We start from the raw sequence: 18,321 nt of genomic DNA on the forward strand, positions 1-18,321 counted from the left end.
ATATTGGGGCGGCAGGTAGCCTAGTGCGTTGGGCCAGTAAACTAAAGGTTGCTAGATCGAATCCCCAAGGTAAAAATCTGTCGTTCTGCCCCTGGACAAGGCAGTTAACCCACTGTTCCTAGGCCGTCATTGTAAATAAGGATTGTTCAGGTGTCTGCGTAATTTGCGCATATAATGGACCAGGGACTGAATGACCTAACAACGCCACTTCAGTTCCTATCACCTTATGATGTCTATCTTCTGGAACGAGCCCTTTCTGGTCAAACATTCTTCATAATATTTCTAACGGGGTTGGTGAGACAAACGCGGTAAACGCCTCCCACTCCCTAAATGTTCACCTCTCAACCCCTCCCACTCCACTATTTTTCACTTCACTCCCCAACCCCTCCCACTCCACTATTTTTCAATTCCCAACCCTTCACTCCCCAACCCCTCCCACCCTTCACTTCTCAACCCTTCACTCCCATCATTCTTATCCCAAAGAGGGCATAAAATAAGATCCTCACCACACTTGTTTTCTCCATTCCTTAGTGAGCTATGTAGTACGCTGATGGTTTTAGTAATGCTGCTTTGTTACTCCATGTTGTAATGTGTTATTTCTTGTGTTTGTGTTCCAGGGTGTTGAGGGTTTGGCTATGATGGTCACCATCATTATGTAGTCCATCCCAGACATGACCAATATCTTCGTCCTCCTCCTAATCATGCTTGTACTGTAGATACCCTCCTCTCTGTCTCTCTCTCTCTCACACACTTCATTATCAGTCATCTTAATCCATTCCCACTTTTTCATCTCATTCCTCCAACTTTGAATGAGAAAAGAAACGTTAGAACTGTCAACTATACATTAATGCCCCAGTTCTTGCCTCTTTTACTATTTGTTATGTTGGTTTGTTGCTATGGCCCCAGATGAGTGTGTGATGTTTCAAGGAGTGATATTGAGACCATAGAAATAGAATCCATTTCTATGAGTGAGTCATCTGCTCAGTTGTCCCGTGTTTGTGATGGTGGAACATCTGCTCAGTGGTCCCCTGTGTTTGTGTCTGATGTCTCTGTTGATGTCCTGCCTGTGTCTGTCAGGTGTTTGGAGTGTTTGGCTTGACTCTGTTCAGTGCTGCTGTTCCATCAGCCTTTGGCGACCTGCCCTCTACACCCTGTTCTTCTGCATCCCTAGGACGGATGGATGGCCATCTACAGGGAGTTTGAGGAGTAAGAGACACAAGGCCCTACATTTCCCCTTATCCAGTTCATACAGTATGTGTCCTTGGATAAAGACTACATTTCCCCTTGTCTAGTTCATACAGTATGAGTCCTTGGATAAAGTCTACATTTCCTCTATCCAGTTCAGACAGTATGGGTCCTTGGATAAAGATTTTGAAAAGCAAGAAGAGATTGCTTTATCAAATGGGGCTTAAAATGTTGCAATAGAGTGAAAAAGCTTATGTGAAAATGCCAATATATTGTAGACATATTTCTATGTATTTTGTCCCAATGTGGTAAGAGTTGTCCTTTCTGTCTGCACAGTAGTGATGAGGGGCTGATGTACGGACCGGCTCTACTTCTTCATTTTCACCAATCTCCTCGTCGCCGTGGTAACCACCAACCTGGAGGTATAGATGGCTGACTACGACGACAATAACTCTAACGAGTGTTCGCTGGCTAGCGGTAAGTCTGTCACTCTTTCTGTTCCCCCTATAGTTTCCATGTCACGTTAGTATTATTCATACCAAGGCTCTGTTGTTGATGACAGAGGGGGCTGGGGGTTGTGTGATGAATTGCGTGTCTTCCACATTGTTGTATACTGATTATTACTACAAGCTGCCTTTCAAAATCATCAATACGACCACTCCTCTTTCGTTGTTTTCAATCACATATTACCACCCTGTGTATTAAGTCCTCTCTCCCTACACACCACACCAAACTCACTCCTCAACCCCTTCATTCTCCCACAGATTATACCGGAAGATACGGGAGTCCTGACGGACCAGGGCAGAGGTGGTAACCAAGACCAACATGACCCGGTGCCAGAAGACCTGGAAGAACCTGACCATGGACACCTTGGAGGAGCTGGCCCTTGTCATGGCTGCTATGCAGAAGAACATGGCTGCCTACAGGGAGATATGGCAGGTATATTTCAGACCACGTGTATGTGTTTATCCACAGTATAGTGGAGGAGGTGCACAGCCTGTCGTTCAACATACAGCAAGAGGCGATGATGATGAGGAACCATATGACTGCAACCCTCCAGGACAAACTATTGAATAATGATATTGCCACCGGCCATACTGGAGACATACTGTCCACCCTCATCACCCTGGAGAAGGTAAGAAGGCAGTGGACATGGCACTATTCCCCATATAGTGCACTAATTTTGATCAGAGCCTTATGGGTGCTCAATAGATTCAATGACTCTTCCTGGAGTTGTCTATAACCTTATATGTACTGTTCTGTTACTAATGTCAGTTGTGTGTCAGGCTCATCAAATCCAATGTATTTATAAAGCCCTTTTAACATCAGCAAATGGCACAAAGTGCTTACACAAAACCCCACCCTAACACCACAAACAGCAAGAAATACAGATGTAGAAGCACGGTGGCTAGGGAAAACTTCCTAGAAAGGCAGGAGCCTAAGAAGAAACCAGGCTCTGAGGGGTGGCCAGTCCTCTTCTGGCTGTGCCGGGTGGAGATTTTCAGAGTACATGGCAATTAAGGCCAGATTTGAACATCTTGAAGAACAGCGTTCATAGATGACCAGTAGGGTCAAATAATAATCACACTTGTTGTAGAGGGTGCAACAGGTCAGTACCTCAGGAGTAAATGTCAGCTGGCTTTTCATAACCGATAATTTAGAGGTCGAGACAGGTGCGGTAGAGAGTCAGTCGAAAACAGCACATCCAGGACAAGGTAGCACATCCGGTGAACATGTCAGGGTTCCATAGCCACGGGCAGAACAGTTAAAACTTGAGCAGCAGCACGACCAGGTGGACTGTGGGCAGCCAGGAGTCATCAGGCCTGGTAGTCCTGAGGCATGGTCCTAGGGCTCATATGTTCTCAACTCGAACACAGCATCCCCTCACCTGTTCCAGCAGGGGGATATGCGTCATGAGGCTGTCCATGGACAGCCAGCTATCCTACCTGTCTACTTCTACACATGTGGATGTGGGACACAGTAACACTCCCAGCACACACCACAACACAGGCTGAACACACCTTTAACTGATTAGCTGAAATGATCTCAAAGATAATGATAGATTTCATGGTTAAGTCAGACTGTATGCTTGCTGCACACATTTGCACATGCAGATCAATGTCGACCATGTACTGTGAAATCAAGGGGGATTTTGTTTTTTTAATCAAAAAGATTGGAGATTTGTGGGGGGGTAAATGATCATAAAGGTTTCAGTGTCTCAAAAATATACTCAAAGGGATATAACTTGGAAGCTATTAACAGCTTATTTCTAAATAAATGTTCTTTATTTAAAAATGTTAGTTGGTCTCGATCAAATATTCGTTAAACACTTCACATGAATGACACAGATGTCTAAAGAAAATTAAGTTGGTTGTTTTAAAAGCATTCTAGTAGACAAAGCTTTTGAAAACGTATTTTCCACATTACTGAATATAAAAGTCAATCCCATGTCATCTCTGGATGAACATTTCATGGGTAGTTATCGTACTGTTCAAGATGTTACTATTTAGATTGGTTTGTAAACATCCACAGTTTCCATATTCAAAGACTAATAATGTGTCTTATACAGTCTAAAACTTGTCTCCATTATATTACAAAAATGTACATGCGTCCATTAGCAAGCTAACAGACAAAGTTCATATCTTCATGGTAAATGGCCCAGCAGCTAATTGCTGTTGCCAAAAGATTATTTGATAGCGATGGCCGGCGTGGGTCCAATATGGGTCCAGATGTAGCCTTTCTCTGGACGGATAGGAATGGTGGGGAAAGGACAGCTCCTGGACTTGAAGTACTCCGAGGGGGCGTGGCACACAAACTCCAGGTACTCCATCTTCCTGGGAAAATCCTCCTCTGGACCTATAGAAGTCAGATAATCAGTAACAGAAACATTATCGGCTAGTTGTGGTGTTTAAGTCTACTGTGACATTACTCACATTTACACAATGTTCAAAGATAGACATAACTTATTTCTGTATTCTCAAACATAACTTTAAAAAATGTGACAAATTCAGCCTTCCGGGAGGCGCAATGGTCTAAGGCACTGCATCGCAGTGCGATGTGTAACCAGAGATTCTGGGTTCGAGCCCAGGCTCTACCGCGACCGGGAGGTCCATGGGGCGACGCACAATTGGCCCAGCGTCGTACGGGTTTGGCCGGCAGGGATATCCTTGACTCCTGTGGCGGGCAGTGCACGCTGACCAGGTGTACGGTGTTTTCTCCGACACATTGGTGCGGGTTGGGTTGTGTTTTGGAGGACGCGTGGCTCTCGACCGTACGGGAGTTGCAGCGATGAGACAAGACTGTAACTACTACCAAATGGATACCATGAAATTGGGGGTAAAAAAAGGGGTAAAAAAAAAAAGTGACGTAAGTTCAATCTTCACTCACCAACAATGTAAGTGGCAGGATCAAACAGGTCCTTAGGACTGGCCTGGGTTGGTATCAACCAAGTCAAGGCTGCACTCTTCTCACAGTATTGGTCCTGGACAAAACCTCTGATCTGTGCATAGTATGGCCTCCCATCATCCTCATCTGTAACTTTGATGACATCTCCTATCTGATAATACACACCCTGCACAATAACTGACAGTTAATGGATACCATATCTATATTTTTTTTTATTTCACCTTTATTTAACCAGGTAGGCAAGTTGAGAACAAGTTCTAATTTACAATTGCGACCTGGCCAAGATAAAGCAAAGCAGTTCGACACATACAACAACACAGAGTTACACAGAGTAAAACAAACATACAGTCAATAATACAGTAGAAAAAAATAAGTATATACAATGTGAGCAAATGAGGTGAGATAAGGGAGGTAAAGGCAAAAAAAAGGCCATGGTGGCAAAGTAAATGCAATATAGCAAGTAAAACACTGGAATGGTAGATTTGCAGTGGAAGAATGTGCAAAGTAAAGATAGAAATAATGGGGTGCAAAGAAGCAAAATAAATAAATACAGTAGGGGGAGAGGTAGTTGTTTGGGCTAAATTATAGATGGGCTATGTACAGGTGCAGTAATCTGTGAGCTGCTCTGACAGCTGGTGCTTAAAGCTAGTGAGGGAAATAAGTGTTTCCAGTTTCAGAGATTTTTGTAGTTCATTCCAGTCATTGGCAGCAGAGAACTGGAAGGAGAGGCGGCCAAAGGAAGAACTGGTTTTGGGGGTGACCAGAGAGATATACCTGCTGGAGCGCGTGCTACAGGTGACCAGCGAGCTGAGATAAGGGGGGACTTTACCTAGCAGGGTCTTGTAGATGACCTGGAGACAGTGGGTTTGGCGACGAGTATGAAGCGAGGGCCAGCCAACGAGAGCGTACAGGTCGCAGTGGTGGGTAGTATATGGGGCTTTGGTGACAAAACGGATGGCACTGTGATTGACTGCATCCAATTTATTGAATAGGGTATTAGAGGCTATTTTGTAAATGACATCGCCGAAGTCGAGGATCGGTAGGATGGTCAGTTTTACAAGGGTATGTTTGGCAGCATGAGTGAAGGATGCTTTGTTGCGAAATAGGAAGCCAATTCTAGATTTAACTTTGGATTGGAGATGTTTGATGTGAGTCTGGAAGGAGAGTTTACAGTCTAACCAGACACCTAGGTATTTGTAGTTGTCCACATATTCTAAGTCAGAACCGTCCAGAGTAGTGATGTTGGACAGGCGGGCAGGTGCAGGCAGCGATCGGTTGAAGAGCATGCATTTAGTTTTACTTGTATTTAAGAGCAATTGGAGGCCACGGAAGGAGAGTTGTATGGCATTGAAGCTCGTCTGGAGGGTTGTTAACACAGTGTCCAAAGAAGGGCCAGAATTATACAGAATGGTGCCGTCTGCGTAGAGGTGGATCAGAGACTCACCAGCAGCAAGAGCAACATCATTGATGTAAACAAGGGAAGAGAGTCGGTCCAAGAATTGAACCCTGTGGCACCCCCATAGAGACTGCCAGAGGCCCGGGCAACAGGCCCTCCGATTTGACACACTGAACTCTATCAGAGAAGTAGTTGGTGAACCAGGCGAGGCAATCATTTGAGAAACCAAGGCTATCGAGTCTGCCGATGAGGATGTGGTGATTGACAGAGTCGAAAGCCTTGGCCAGGTCAATGAATACGGCTGCACAGTATTGTTTCTTATCGATGGCGGTTAGGATATCGTTTAGGACCTTGAGCGTGGCTGAGGTGCACCCATGACCAGCTCTGAAACCAGATTGCATAGTGGAGAAGGTATGGTGGGATTCGAAATGGTCGGTAATCTGTTTGTTGACTTGGCTTTCGAAGACCTTAGAAAGGCAGGGTAGGATAGATATAGGTCTGTAGCAGTTTGGGTCAAGAGTGTCCCAAACTGCTGACTGGATTTGGGAGAAGGAGAAATGGGGAAGGCTTGGGCGAGTTGCTGTGGGGGGTGCAGTGCTGTTGACCGGGGTAGGGGTAGCCAGGTGGAAAGCATGGCCAGTCGTAGAAAAATTCTTATTGAAATTCTCAATTATAGTGGATTTATCGGTGGTGACAGTGTTTCCTGTCCTCAGTGCAGTGGGCAGCTGGGAGGAGGTGTTCTTATTCTCCATGGACTTTACAGTGTCCCAGAACTTTTTTGAGTTTGTGTTGCAGGAAGCAAATTTCTGCTTGAAAAAGCTAGCCTTGGCTTTTCTAACTGCCTGTGTATATTGGTTTCTAGCTTCCCTGAAAAGTAGCATATCACAGGGGCTGTTCGATGCTAATGCAGAACGCCACAGGATGTTTTTGTGTTGGTTAAGGGCAGTCAGGTCTGGAGAGAACCAAGGGCTATATCTGTTCCTGGTTCTAAATTTCTTGAATGGGGCATGCTTATTTAAGATGGTGAGGAAGGCATTTAAAAAAAATAACCAGGCATCCTCTACTGACGGGATGAGATCAATATCCTTCCAGGATACCCCGGCCAGGTCGATTAGAAAGGCCTGCTCGCTGAAGTGTTTCAGGGAGCGTTTGACAGTGATGAGTGGAGGTCGTTTGACCGCTGACCCATTACGGATGCAGGCAATGAGGCAGTGATCGCTGAGATCTTGGTTGAAAACAGCAGAGGTGTATTCAGAGGGCAAGTTGGTTAGGATGATATCTATGAGGGTGCCCGTGTTTACGGCTTTGGGGTGGTACCTGGTAGGTTATAAACAGATACGTTTGTTATGTTTGCTAACATACAGTACTGAATGTTTTTTTTGTTTTTTTAAGTAAACATACTGTACCTTATAAAAGACTGATTCTGATGTGATGATAGTGGAAACAGATTCTGGTGCTTTGATTGGCTGTGGAAGAAATCACATTTTGAGGAGCTTCAATTAGAACAATTGTCTGACAATCCAACACAAAGATATCTGAGTTCCTGTGTATTGAACCAATGGTACTGACATTTTTTAGTTTGAAGATGTGCCTTCTTCCTTTTCCTTTGGTAGAGACCTTTTTTTCGGTAGCAGGGGTTTTGTACTTGGTGCTCCTCAACCGTGCTGATCTCCTGTGGATCTCTTGTTTAGACTGTGGGCAAGATGTGTCAAATACCAATATTACACCTCCATCAGGATGACAATGTGGATCACACATGCCTATATGATTGATCTCTGCTTTGCCTTGGAAGTAGAACAGTATGGAGATACAGCCACTAAGGGGAGCACACTACAGTGCAGTGCAGGCCTATGTATATTTTATATGTGGAAACCTGCTTGCCCCCGACATTATTCTGCTGTGTGTTGGAGGACGCAGAGGGTCCAGATGCTCCACTGCTGGTGCTCTTCCCCGTACAGTTATTGCACAGGATCTCTCCTTGGTTTCCCTTTTTCCACATAGACGATGAGTTTGTTTTGCAGACAGCGCAACATGGTTTCAAACCCAGCGGCATCTTGATAGGAAATATGTAGGCCAGCGAAATGAACGCAGAGGCTAGCTAGCTATTTAGCCAGCTAACTATATTCTGGCTAACAACATCAGCAACAACAACAAAGCCGCTCTTGACAGACAGACTTAGACAGACAACTACAGCATGCAAATCAAATAGCAATAAGCTAGATCTAAAGGAACAACACAAATGGCTACATCGATTTAGCCCAGACAGCTAGCTAACCAGTCTGTAAAAATGTCTTCTTCTTTCATGTTCAGCTAGCTAGTGTGGGCCGCACTAAGCGAAGTGTAATGCTCCACCTACTGTGATGGCGTGTATCGACAGCCTTATATCTAGGTATTATATTTATCTAACAGGCAGGCTTATAAACTATCTATCAGCTACTTCTTAGCAAAAAGGAAGCAAAAAAACAACAACAATCATATTGTCTTAAACAGGAGTACATACTGTTGAGGGTTCGTTAACTATGTTTGGCCTCGGCCCAAATTTTTTCTGAGCTAATAGTCGAACATAATTAGCATATAATATTAGCACAATGAATTGGCCTACACTACAAATTGAACAACATGTTTAACAAATCCGATTAGTACATAATAAATTCAGTGACAATAACATCATCATTTTTTCGATCTGATTACGCTCATAAAATCACCATGTCTCTATTCAAATATTATTTTGTCTATTTCTCTGTACGTTGATTGGAGGGGAAAAACAGGTCTACGTAGTCTACACTACTTTTGTAACGTCAACATTCGTTCTGTTCAGAACAATCATATTGATAGCAACAGAAAATGTCGCTCTCAAAACGTATCAAAAGAAAAGTGGATAATGAAAATTGAAGTTTCAGGGAAGAATGTACAGATCAATCTCAGACGTCATTATAAATCTAAACATGACATATTCTCACTTAAACTGAAACGGGTTAAATCTCCAGTTACAAGGAAGAGGGAAAACAGTCGTGGACATGGTGGAAAAACTTGAGCTGTTCGATTTGGAATGGTCATCTGGAAGGCTACTGCACTTCAGCACACTGGAGAAACGAGAGGCAGAGGGACCAGGTCGCAGTATTGTCATAGAGGTGATGGAAGATTTCAATTGACAAATTATAACTTCTCCACCAGATTTAAAGACTACAGCATGCCCAAGGATATTATTGCATTTGTACGTGATCCTCTCACAGTCCGCCCATGTGGAGAATTACCCTCCCTTGCTAAGAAAACGATACCCTCGCTGGATGAGACCGCAATTCAAACTCAGCTGATTGAATTCCAGACATCCAGCCAAATCAAGGATGCGCTCCGAATCCTTGTGTGCGTTTTGGGTGGCATGCTCAGAGGAATACAGCACAATAAAAAAAAAATGCATTTTATGTACTAACATCAAGTCCTCATTTTCCTCTATGAACGCAATATAGACTCATGACAGGAACCAGCTTTCAATCGAGGACAGCCTGCGGACACAAGATCGTGTCCGAGAGGAAATGCAACTTTTCCCATTGAGTAAGTCACTTAGTGGCCTATTTGAAAGTATTTAGTAAATACTAACATTATTGTGAGTGCTTTTCCAGGGATATTTAGGTCTCAAACTGATGGTCATTTCTGTTTGTTCTGTCGTTAAAGGAGCAGGCTATCTTTAAATGATTGTTTTATGTAGGATGCTACATTTTTGGCCAGTTGCAATTGTAAGTACGCATAATAAAAAGATCCCACTTCTATCAGGCCATTTATTTTTGTTATTGTGAAAGATGCTGTTAAGCCTCATAGCCCACCTCAGCCAGTTAAGGTATTTTATATATTTTATATAGGCCTAGACTCGGGAAGAAATAGACTCCAATTAAGCACTCTTGTTGTTATTTTTTATTTAAAAAAATATTTAGGGTTAGATCAGATTTAATACTGCAGATAGATTGTAGCTACCATCAATGTAATTGTCTGCATCACGTCCAATCCCCCATATTTTCTTTTGCAAATGTATATATATGTATATATATTGTGGCTACAGCAGGTCAGCCACCAGGGGAAGACTCGTCAAGGCCTGGTAACAGGTGGAGTATACATCACGAGGCGATGGCTTCATCTGCTGGACGTGCCAGGTCTCGACGGGCTCCAGACAGGACTAATTGGGGCTGATTGGGAGCTGGTGAGTAATCAAGGCCCATAAAGCTGCCAGAAGGGCAGCACACAGGAGGACTAGGGGAAGTGAGGGGACTTCCATGTGGTTGGATACGGTTACCTGAGCTAAGACGAGGGAGTTGAGTTTGTGTGCCCGACAGGATACAGGAGGACCCGGAACCCAGGAGAAGGTATCCCGGAGAGGGTCTCATGGGGGAGACCTGTTCTTTTCTTTTTGATTTATTATTTAATAAACGCCCTTGAAACCGAGCTAATCATACTCTGTCCGTGTCTGATCTATGTAAACTTCTTGACCAAACCCCCTGGTCTGCCACAATATATATATATATATACACGCACACACACACACATACACACACACACACACACTACCGGTGAAAAGTTTTAGAACACCTACTCATTGAAGGGTTTTTCTTTATTTGTACTATTTTCTACATTGTAGAATAATAGTGAAGACATCAAAACTATGAAATAACACATATGGAATCATGTAGTAACCAAAAAAGTGTTTAAAAAATCCTTTGCCTTGATGACAGCTTTGCACACTCTTGGCATTCTCTCAACCAGCTTCATGAGGTAGTCACCTGGAATGCATTTCAATTAACAGGTGTGCCTTCTTAAAAGTACATTTATGGAATGTACCATATTAACAGTACCTAAACAAATGATCTAATGATTAAGCCTCTTCGCAGCAAAATCTGCAGAGCTGGGAAGGTTGTATCCTCCATATAAATAACATTATTTTAGTTATTGAGAGAATTTTGTATAATAATTTAAATTGAAAAATTCTACATTTTGAATCTGGTGTCGTTTTGCGTGTCAGTTCATTAACCATGTGCCATGGAATTGGTAAGTCAAAGATCTCTTCCCAACTATTTTGCAATCTATATGGCACAGCTGTCAATTTTTTTTAACATAAATGAAACTGATATTTTTTTTAATTTATCACAATATTCTTTAACCAATGATGATCTTTATTGCAGGGCCGACAGACCAGTTCCTTACTTTTTCCCCCTTCCACTTTCCTCTTCCATTTTTGTGGTAATGCTGCAATTAGTTGGTTGTAATTTTGGGTAGAGCAGACATTTCCATATGTTTTTGATAGCTGCAACTCTTATTGTTTGTAAAGTAAAATTAAAATGAAGATTATTGTTTAAATGGATTACTCGACTGATGTAGGTTTTCTCAATCTGTTGCTGCGCAACACTTGCATAACAAGTTAGCTATATTTTCAGCACCAGGCGCTGTTCACCTCCTATTGATTGCACTGCGGTTGCAGCTTTACCTTTCAGCACCACAAAATGGTCCGCTGCCTGTTTTATTATATGACTGTCTCCTGTATTCTCTCTCCTCATGAAATAAGTTAAAATGCAACTTTTGCCTTATTTAGGGGGAGTAACTTCCTTCTTGAGACATTGCATTTGGGAGTTTTTGCAGCTCGAGTCCTTGATTTTTTTAAATTATAATTTTATTTATTTATTATTTAATAAAAAAATATATATATATTTGGGGGGCAAATCATATTTCTGGTGGGCCAGATTTGACCCGCGTGCCGCAAGTTGGGGACTTTTGCCTTATTTAGGGGGAGTAACTTCCTTCTTGAGACATTGCATTTGGGAGTTTTTGCAGCTCGAGTCCTTGATTTTTTAAAATTATAATTTTATTTATTTATTATTTAATAAAAAAATATATATATATTTGGGGGGCAAATCATATTTCTGGTGGGCCAGATTTGACACGCGTGCCGCAAGTTGGGGAACCCTGCTCTACTGGTAGAGATACTTGTTAAGGATTTGGGGGGAAATGGAAGAAGAAAAAGACTAACCACGCCCACGTCACTGCTCTAAAAGTAGCGGGGTACTTCCGCTCTTCGCGAGTGTTTATCAACGGTGTGCGCTTACTACTGAGAAACATACTTAAGATGTCGGGCAACAACGTGGAAGAGAAAGTGAATCATGCATCTAACAGCAAAGGCATCTCTCTTCCAATGACTCGTGTGAAACTGATCATGAAAAGTTCTCCCGACGTCTCAAGCATCAACCAAGAGGCTCTTCTCCTCACCACCAAAGCAACAGTAAGTTTAGTTCAATCGGCAGTTTGTTTATTGGTTTAGCTATGCTAGCTAACGGTACGTATTAGCTAGGCCTACAAGGTAATTTTGCAGTAAGGTCTGAAATGAATGTATACATATACAGACAGTGCTAGCTATCTACTTTAATAAATTGGAACTTTAATCTCTAAATGTACTGTACTTGTCAAGGTAGGTGACTAACCCTGAATGGCTGTAACAGTTAGCTAGTTAGCTAACTAACGTTCACCCCGAAGTGACATTACTGTTGCACAGTGGAAATATATTTGGCTTTAACTTAAACTAAAATAGGATGTACAGTTATCCCGTAATGAATGCAAGGCCTAAAATTCACACGCGCCAAGTACGGGAAGATTTTGGCATTGGCGATTAAGAATGTCTAATTCACTAGCCATGTTGGCGGGGTGGCCACACAGGGCTCTGAGTGCGAGCATTTAATACAATTAGTCAAGTATGGGTACGTTGTGATTTATACCAAAATAAATGCTGCAGTTGTGTAAAGTATTTCTCCCGTTTTTGTTTCGTATCTGGTCATGCACAAAGCTCTGAATCCCAACGTCAAATCTATCCCACCTCGCGCAGCAACACTGCCTGTATCTACCGGCCACAGTGGCTGTGATACACAAACGTGCACTGCATCTCAGTGCAAGAGGCGTCACTACAATCCCTGGTTCGAATCCAGGCTGTATCATATCTGGCCGTGATTGGGAGTCCCATAGGGCGGCGCACAATTGGCACAGCGTCGTCTGGGGTAGGCCATCATTGTAAATACTGACTTGCCTGGTTAAATACAATTTTTAGTATTTTCTAACATGTAGGATGTGTAGACAGTAGAGGACCGAAAAACAGCTTCTATCTCTTCTTTGATGAGGCTTAACCACGGTTGGCATCCAAAATATGTTGCATTACAGCACCTACTAGACTAGACCTCCTCTGCCTCTTTTTCCCTCCATTCCTCATCTGTATTCCAAGTATACATATCCTTATGATAATACTGCACTTCTCCTGACATACAGTTGAAGTCGGAAGTTTACCTACACTTAGGTTGGAGTCATTAAAACTCGTTTTTCAACCTCTTCACAAATTTCTTGTTAACTAACTATAGTTTTGGCAAGTCGGTTAGGACATCTACTGTGTGCATGACACAAGTAATTTTTCCAACAATTGTTTACAGATTAATTTACTGTATCACAATTTCAGTGGTTCAGAAGTTTACATACACTAAGTTAACTGTGCCTTAAGTAGCTTGGAAAATTCCAGAAAATGATGTCATGGCTTTAGAAGCATCATTTGAGTCAATTGGAGGTGTACCTGTGGATGAATTTCAAGGCTTACCTTCAAACTCAGTGCCTCTTTGCTTGACGTCATGGGAAAATCAAAAGAAATGAGAAAAGAAGAAGTGTCCTAGAGATGAACGTATTTTGGTGCGAAAAGTGCAAATCAATCCCAGCACAGCAGCAATGGACCTTGTGAAGATGCTGGAGGAAACAGGTACAAAAGTATATATCCACAGTAAAACGAGTCCTATATCGACATATAGGAAGAAAGGAAGAAGCTACTGCTCCAAAACCGCCTTGTAAATCAGTAAAGAGAAGACTGCCCTCCATCCTAATGGTGTCGCTGGTAATGATATGGAGTCACTGGTAATGATTTGGAACTGTCCCATGTAATAAGTTGATTCATCACTCTCATCTCTCTTCTAGGAACTGTTTGTTCAGCACCTAGCTCTGTCCTCATTCAACAATGGATCAGGGAAAGACCAGACCCTCTTGTACAGTGATCTGGCCAATACTGTTGAGGAGAAAGAGACTTTTCAGTTTCTCACAGGTAAGAACTATCTCACAGATAACCTTATTTATTATGTATTGATTTTTACAAAATAAATTCACTCTTTATGCGATGCGCAATTCAGAGAACACCAGAATAATGATCATTTTATTACCATAGTGAATTATTGTAATGTTTGTGTCAATTAATCCCATAAGGGATGGGTTGCCAATTGGTGATTTGACACAATTTTTTTGAATGAAATGTTATTTAATACATTCGTCACCACCACCAGTTGACTGTCCTTCTCTTCTCTCTGAATGAACATGGGCGATCATGACACTGAGAAAGCAAATATTTGTATCTGTTCCGTATACCGTTTGCAGATATCCTACCAAAGAAGATCTTGGTTCGGGATTACCTGAAGCTTCTAGAAGAAAATCCAATTGAGGAAGCAGACAATTGAAGCAAAACCCCTTGAAGCAACAGTGGTTGTATTGCTAGCATGGAGTCTGAATATTTTTCTCCAGCTCATTCCTGAAGTAGACCACATTCATACCACTTCCATTCAATGGCATTGTGTAGGCCTACGCCTTGATCTGAGATTTACTAGAGCATATTATGTTTACTACAATTAAGTTGCCTAGTCATCTGCATGCTGAGCATCCAGTTTTGGGTCAGAAAGAATCAGTATGTGAAATGACTACAGATAAAGCGTTAAAATCATAATTGTATGTTGACTATGATACCCCCCGCCACAGCAATAACCTGCTGCCAAAGAGAATCTCTGTACTCCCCCAGGTTTTGATGCCAGCTGATGCAAATAGTGCACAGAGATGAGGGCTTTCATTTGTTTTGGGCATTATGTTTTACAGGAGACCTTGAAGCAAAGGGTGAACAGATCAGGTGCTTTTTTTCCCCTTTTTTTTTCAACAATGTCTTCCATACAAGCGATTCAGTTCTCAGGTCAAAATAAATTTGGCTCATTGGTTGTATCCTTTTATAAAGAGGAACAGCTATTCACAGTCTTTGCTAATGGACTTTAATTTATTTTATTCATATACCCAATGAAATCTGTAGAAATATAGACATGCAAACTGATTTCTTAGTGTTTGAATGGAGTATGTGACTAAGGAATATACAGACTTTAGATTTTTGCTGTGTTTAGTGTGATCTATTTTCTTTACTAATAGGTACTTTCAGTCCTGGGTGGCTGCAGGCAGCACTTATTTAAATCTTCTCTTATTTAATTTTTTGTAACAGCTCCTCCGATTGCAATGTAAGTTATGCTACAGTAGGCATTGCCATATTTTTTTGGTTTTTCATGTGAAATCATCATACAGACTTACTACATTTATTGAATCAAAGTCAAAATATGCTGCTGTGTGTCTGTGTGCCATGAAACTACAAAGCAAGGTCCTGTAATGTGCTGTCTCAAGAATGCACTGAACTAAGTAGCCTAACTGTCCAATTAAAACATAACTTAATCATATTCTGTTAACTCATACCCAAATAAATGTTGACTCATCCTATACTCTTTGTGGCCAAAGCATGAAATTGAAGGGGGAAAAACACACAAAAAACACCTCAAACTCAATTGCATACTACTGACTTCTCGACAGCGCATCCTCCGGAGGATGAGCTGGCCAATCTACTTGCACCATTCTGTTGTTGGGGTACTAAACTTGATAACCATTAAATAACCTTTTTTTTGGAAGGAAAACAATTACTCTTATTGTAATTATAGGTCATATTTAATAGAAATCAGGAAACACTGGACAGTTACTTTTAACAGCTATGAATATATTTTTTCTACAAGAGTGAAAAACAGCAATTTCGATCCCACCTAAGTAATAAGACTTGCCTTTTGTATGTTTTTGTACCATAGTTTTATTAATGAAAATGATATCCTCTTCATGCTACAGACTATTCATGTTGAATTACTGTAGATACAAGTTTTCGCCTCGTTGCAACAATGTTATGCCATACACTGAGTGTCACACACAGCTGTACTTCATTCAATAAAACATCTCTTTATGGTACAGGTCTAAAGCCTGGGAGTATAAACAGATTTTATTGCCATCAGAATACCCCTGATGCTGTAGGCTTTGCATACAGTTTGGATTTTAGGTACATGTGATTAAAATGCACCTAATAGGAATGTGACGCTATGGAGGAATAAAAGGCAAAGAATACAGTACATATACAGAGAAAGTGCACCTCTTGTTTGTACAGGGTTTCCTACCCTGAATCTGCATGCATTGCTAGTGGAATATATTACATGGTACGGTTCATTCAATGTAAAATGCCTAAAGAACATATTCACTGTGCCATTTTTTCAAGTCGGAGTTGCATGATGGAAAGACCTCTAGGAGGGATGCCACATGGTCTTTCCTGTTGGAGTCCTGTGTGTTGGCAATGTGCTCCTTTATACTAGAAACACAACATAAAATCAATCGCAAAAGGTTCTTAACCTAAAAACGGGTTCCTAGTCCAACAATCCTTTTGCGCAACGATGCACTCATGGAACTCCTAAATATTTACATCGGAGAGGTTACTAGTGGGATTGGCAATTATTCAGGTGACGTCTGGATAACCGTTTCCGCTCTGTTTTTGGACCCCTCCGTGTGACAGGTCCTGAACAAACTGTTCTCTCTGCTTCTGCACGGCAAGCGGTACCGGATCATCAAGTTTGCCACCAGCAGACTCCTGAACAGCTTCTATACTATATTGATTGCTGCACTGTTGGGTTTAGAGCTTGCAAGAATGGCATTCCATTGTACGTGTGGCATTAAAACTTGACTACTGGCTGATCATGCATAACTTCATACGCTAGGAATTCACAATTCTGGTTGGGAGCAGAAAGCTCAATATTACCTTTCCTCTTTGTTCTCTTACTCCCCTACTCTGCTTGCACAAGCCCCTAGAGGAAGTTCGCTCAATCACCTTTGATCAACTAACTTCTACAACCATTTCATTTCTCAATAGTATTACCTTGCCTATAATAACAAATAACAATCACTGTGTAAAAGGTAGTGGTGGAAAAGTACCCAATTGTCATACTTGAGTAAAAGTAAAGATACTCTAATAGAAAATGGCTCACATAAAAGTGAATGTCACCCAGTAAAATACTTGAGAAATTCTAAATGTATAAAAGTAAAAGTTTAATTTAAAATGCAAGCCAAACAGCACAATATTTGTTTTAATTTAGAGATAGCCAGACATAATTTAGTGAGTCTGCCAGATCAGTGACAGTAGTGATGACAGCGCGTTCTCTTGATAAGTCCATGAATTGGACAATTTTGCTGTCCTGCTAAGCATTTGAAATGTAACGAGTACTTTTAGGTGTCAGAGGAAATGTATGGGAGTAAAACGCACATTTTATTTAGGAATGTAGTGGAGTAAAAATAAGTGGAAAACAAAGTACAGATACCCCAAAAAACAACTTTAGTAGTACTTCAAAGTACTTTTTCTTAGTTTATTTACACCACTGGTAAAAGGGCATTAATATGACTGCTTGAATATTCCCTCTAGGAGCAAAGCCTAGCACAAGCCTACTGCTGTGCAAGCCTACTACTATCCTGGTCCCGCCCGCGCCGGGCACCAGGCACTCAGGAGGAAACAGGACAGGCAGAACTCAGCTCGTTGTTCTATCCTGGAGCAACTACACCACGATGGAACTGTACCAGTCTTGTTCCCCAGCCGTGTTTCTATTAGCCTGGTAAGTGAGGCTGCTGGGCTGAAGAGTAATGTAAAAGGGCATTATTATTTAGATAGGCCTAATAAGTGCAGCTAGAAACAAACAAGGACAGCACTGAATCATTCATCCAGGAAAACATCAGCCCATTTCCAAACCACAGGACTCTTTGTTTTGGACATTGCATTAAGTTCATAGTAACTTTTATCCATTCTTCAAGAACTCACCTACATTTTCCTGTGTGCTAGTAGGGTGGTCTAATTAAGCAATAAGGCCTGAGGTGGTGTAGTATATGGTCAGTATACCACGGCTTAGGGCTGTTCTTAGGCACGACGCAACAGAGTGCCTGGATACAGCCCGTAGCCGTGGTATATTGGCCATATACCACAAACCCCAGAGGTGCCTTATTGCTGTTATAAACTGGTTACCAACGTAATTAGAATAGTAAATTGTATTTGTTTGTTATACCCATGGTGTACGGTCTGATATACCACAGCTTTCAGGCAATCAGCATTCAGGGCTCTAACCACCCTTTGCCGTGACAGCGTAGCACACCCATGGCATTCTCTCAACCAGCTTCACCTGGAATATTTTAAC

At 41.8% G+C, this 18,321-nt stretch overlaps 2 protein-coding genes across 2 annotated transcripts; one reads left to right on the forward strand and one right to left on the reverse strand.

Moving 5' to 3' along the window:
* Positions 1-3,448: 3,448 nt before the first annotated feature.
* On the reverse strand, positions 3,449-8,532 carry gatad1 (GATA zinc finger domain containing 1). Its single transcript, XM_071375102.1, has 5 exons — positions 7,860-8,532; positions 7,556-7,678; positions 7,393-7,452; positions 4,573-4,756; positions 3,449-4,041 (listed from the first exon to the last, which is right to left on the reverse strand). The coding sequence occupies exons 1-5, from the start codon at positions 8,037-8,039 to the stop codon at positions 3,872-3,874; spliced, it is 717 nt and encodes a 238-aa protein (XP_071231203.1). The 5' UTR covers positions 8,040-8,532; the 3' UTR covers positions 3,449-3,871.
* A 3,441-nt stretch (positions 8,533-11,973) lies between these two features.
* On the forward strand, positions 11,974-15,561 carry LOC139559270 (chromatin accessibility complex protein 1-like). The gene is made up of 3 exons (XM_071375103.1): positions 11,974-12,245; positions 13,964-14,087; positions 14,414-15,561. Exons 1-3 carry the CDS (start codon positions 12,093-12,095, stop codon positions 14,491-14,493), a joined length of 357 nt encoding a protein of 118 aa, XP_071231204.1. The 5' UTR covers positions 11,974-12,092; the 3' UTR covers positions 14,494-15,561.
* Positions 15,562-18,321: the final 2,760 nt, after the last annotated feature.

Source organism: Salvelinus alpinus, chromosome 29 (assembly GCF_045679555.1).
Source record: "Salvelinus alpinus chromosome 29, SLU_Salpinus.1, whole genome shotgun sequence".
Taxonomy (NCBI): Eukaryota; Metazoa; Chordata; class Actinopteri; order Salmoniformes; family Salmonidae; genus Salvelinus; species Salvelinus alpinus.

Bases quoted from the DNA above. Each gene is read 5' to 3' on its own strand.
- gatad1 (XM_071375102.1), bottom strand. From the start codon at position 8,039: ATGCCGCTGGGTTTGAAACCATGTTGCGCTGTCTGCAAAACAAACTCA. The intron at 7,453-7,555 runs GTCAGTACCATT...TTTCTTCCACAG, and splicing joins ACATCTTCAAACTAAAAAAT to CCAATCAAAGCACCAGAATC. The intron at 4,757-7,392 runs GTACAGTATGTT...GTTATTGTGCAG, and splicing joins CAGAATCAGTCTTTTATAAG to GGTGTGTATTATCAGATAGG.
- LOC139559270 (XM_071375103.1), top strand. From the start codon at position 12,093: ATGTCGGGCAACAACGTGGAAGAGAAAGTGAATCATGCATCTAACAGC. The intron at 12,246-13,963 runs GTAAGTTTAGTT...TCTCTCTTCTAG, and splicing joins TCCTCACCACCAAAGCAACA to GAACTGTTTGTTCAGCACCT. The intron at 14,088-14,413 runs GTAAGAACTATC...TACCGTTTGCAG, and splicing joins GACTTTTCAGTTTCTCACAG to ATATCCTACCAAAGAAGATC.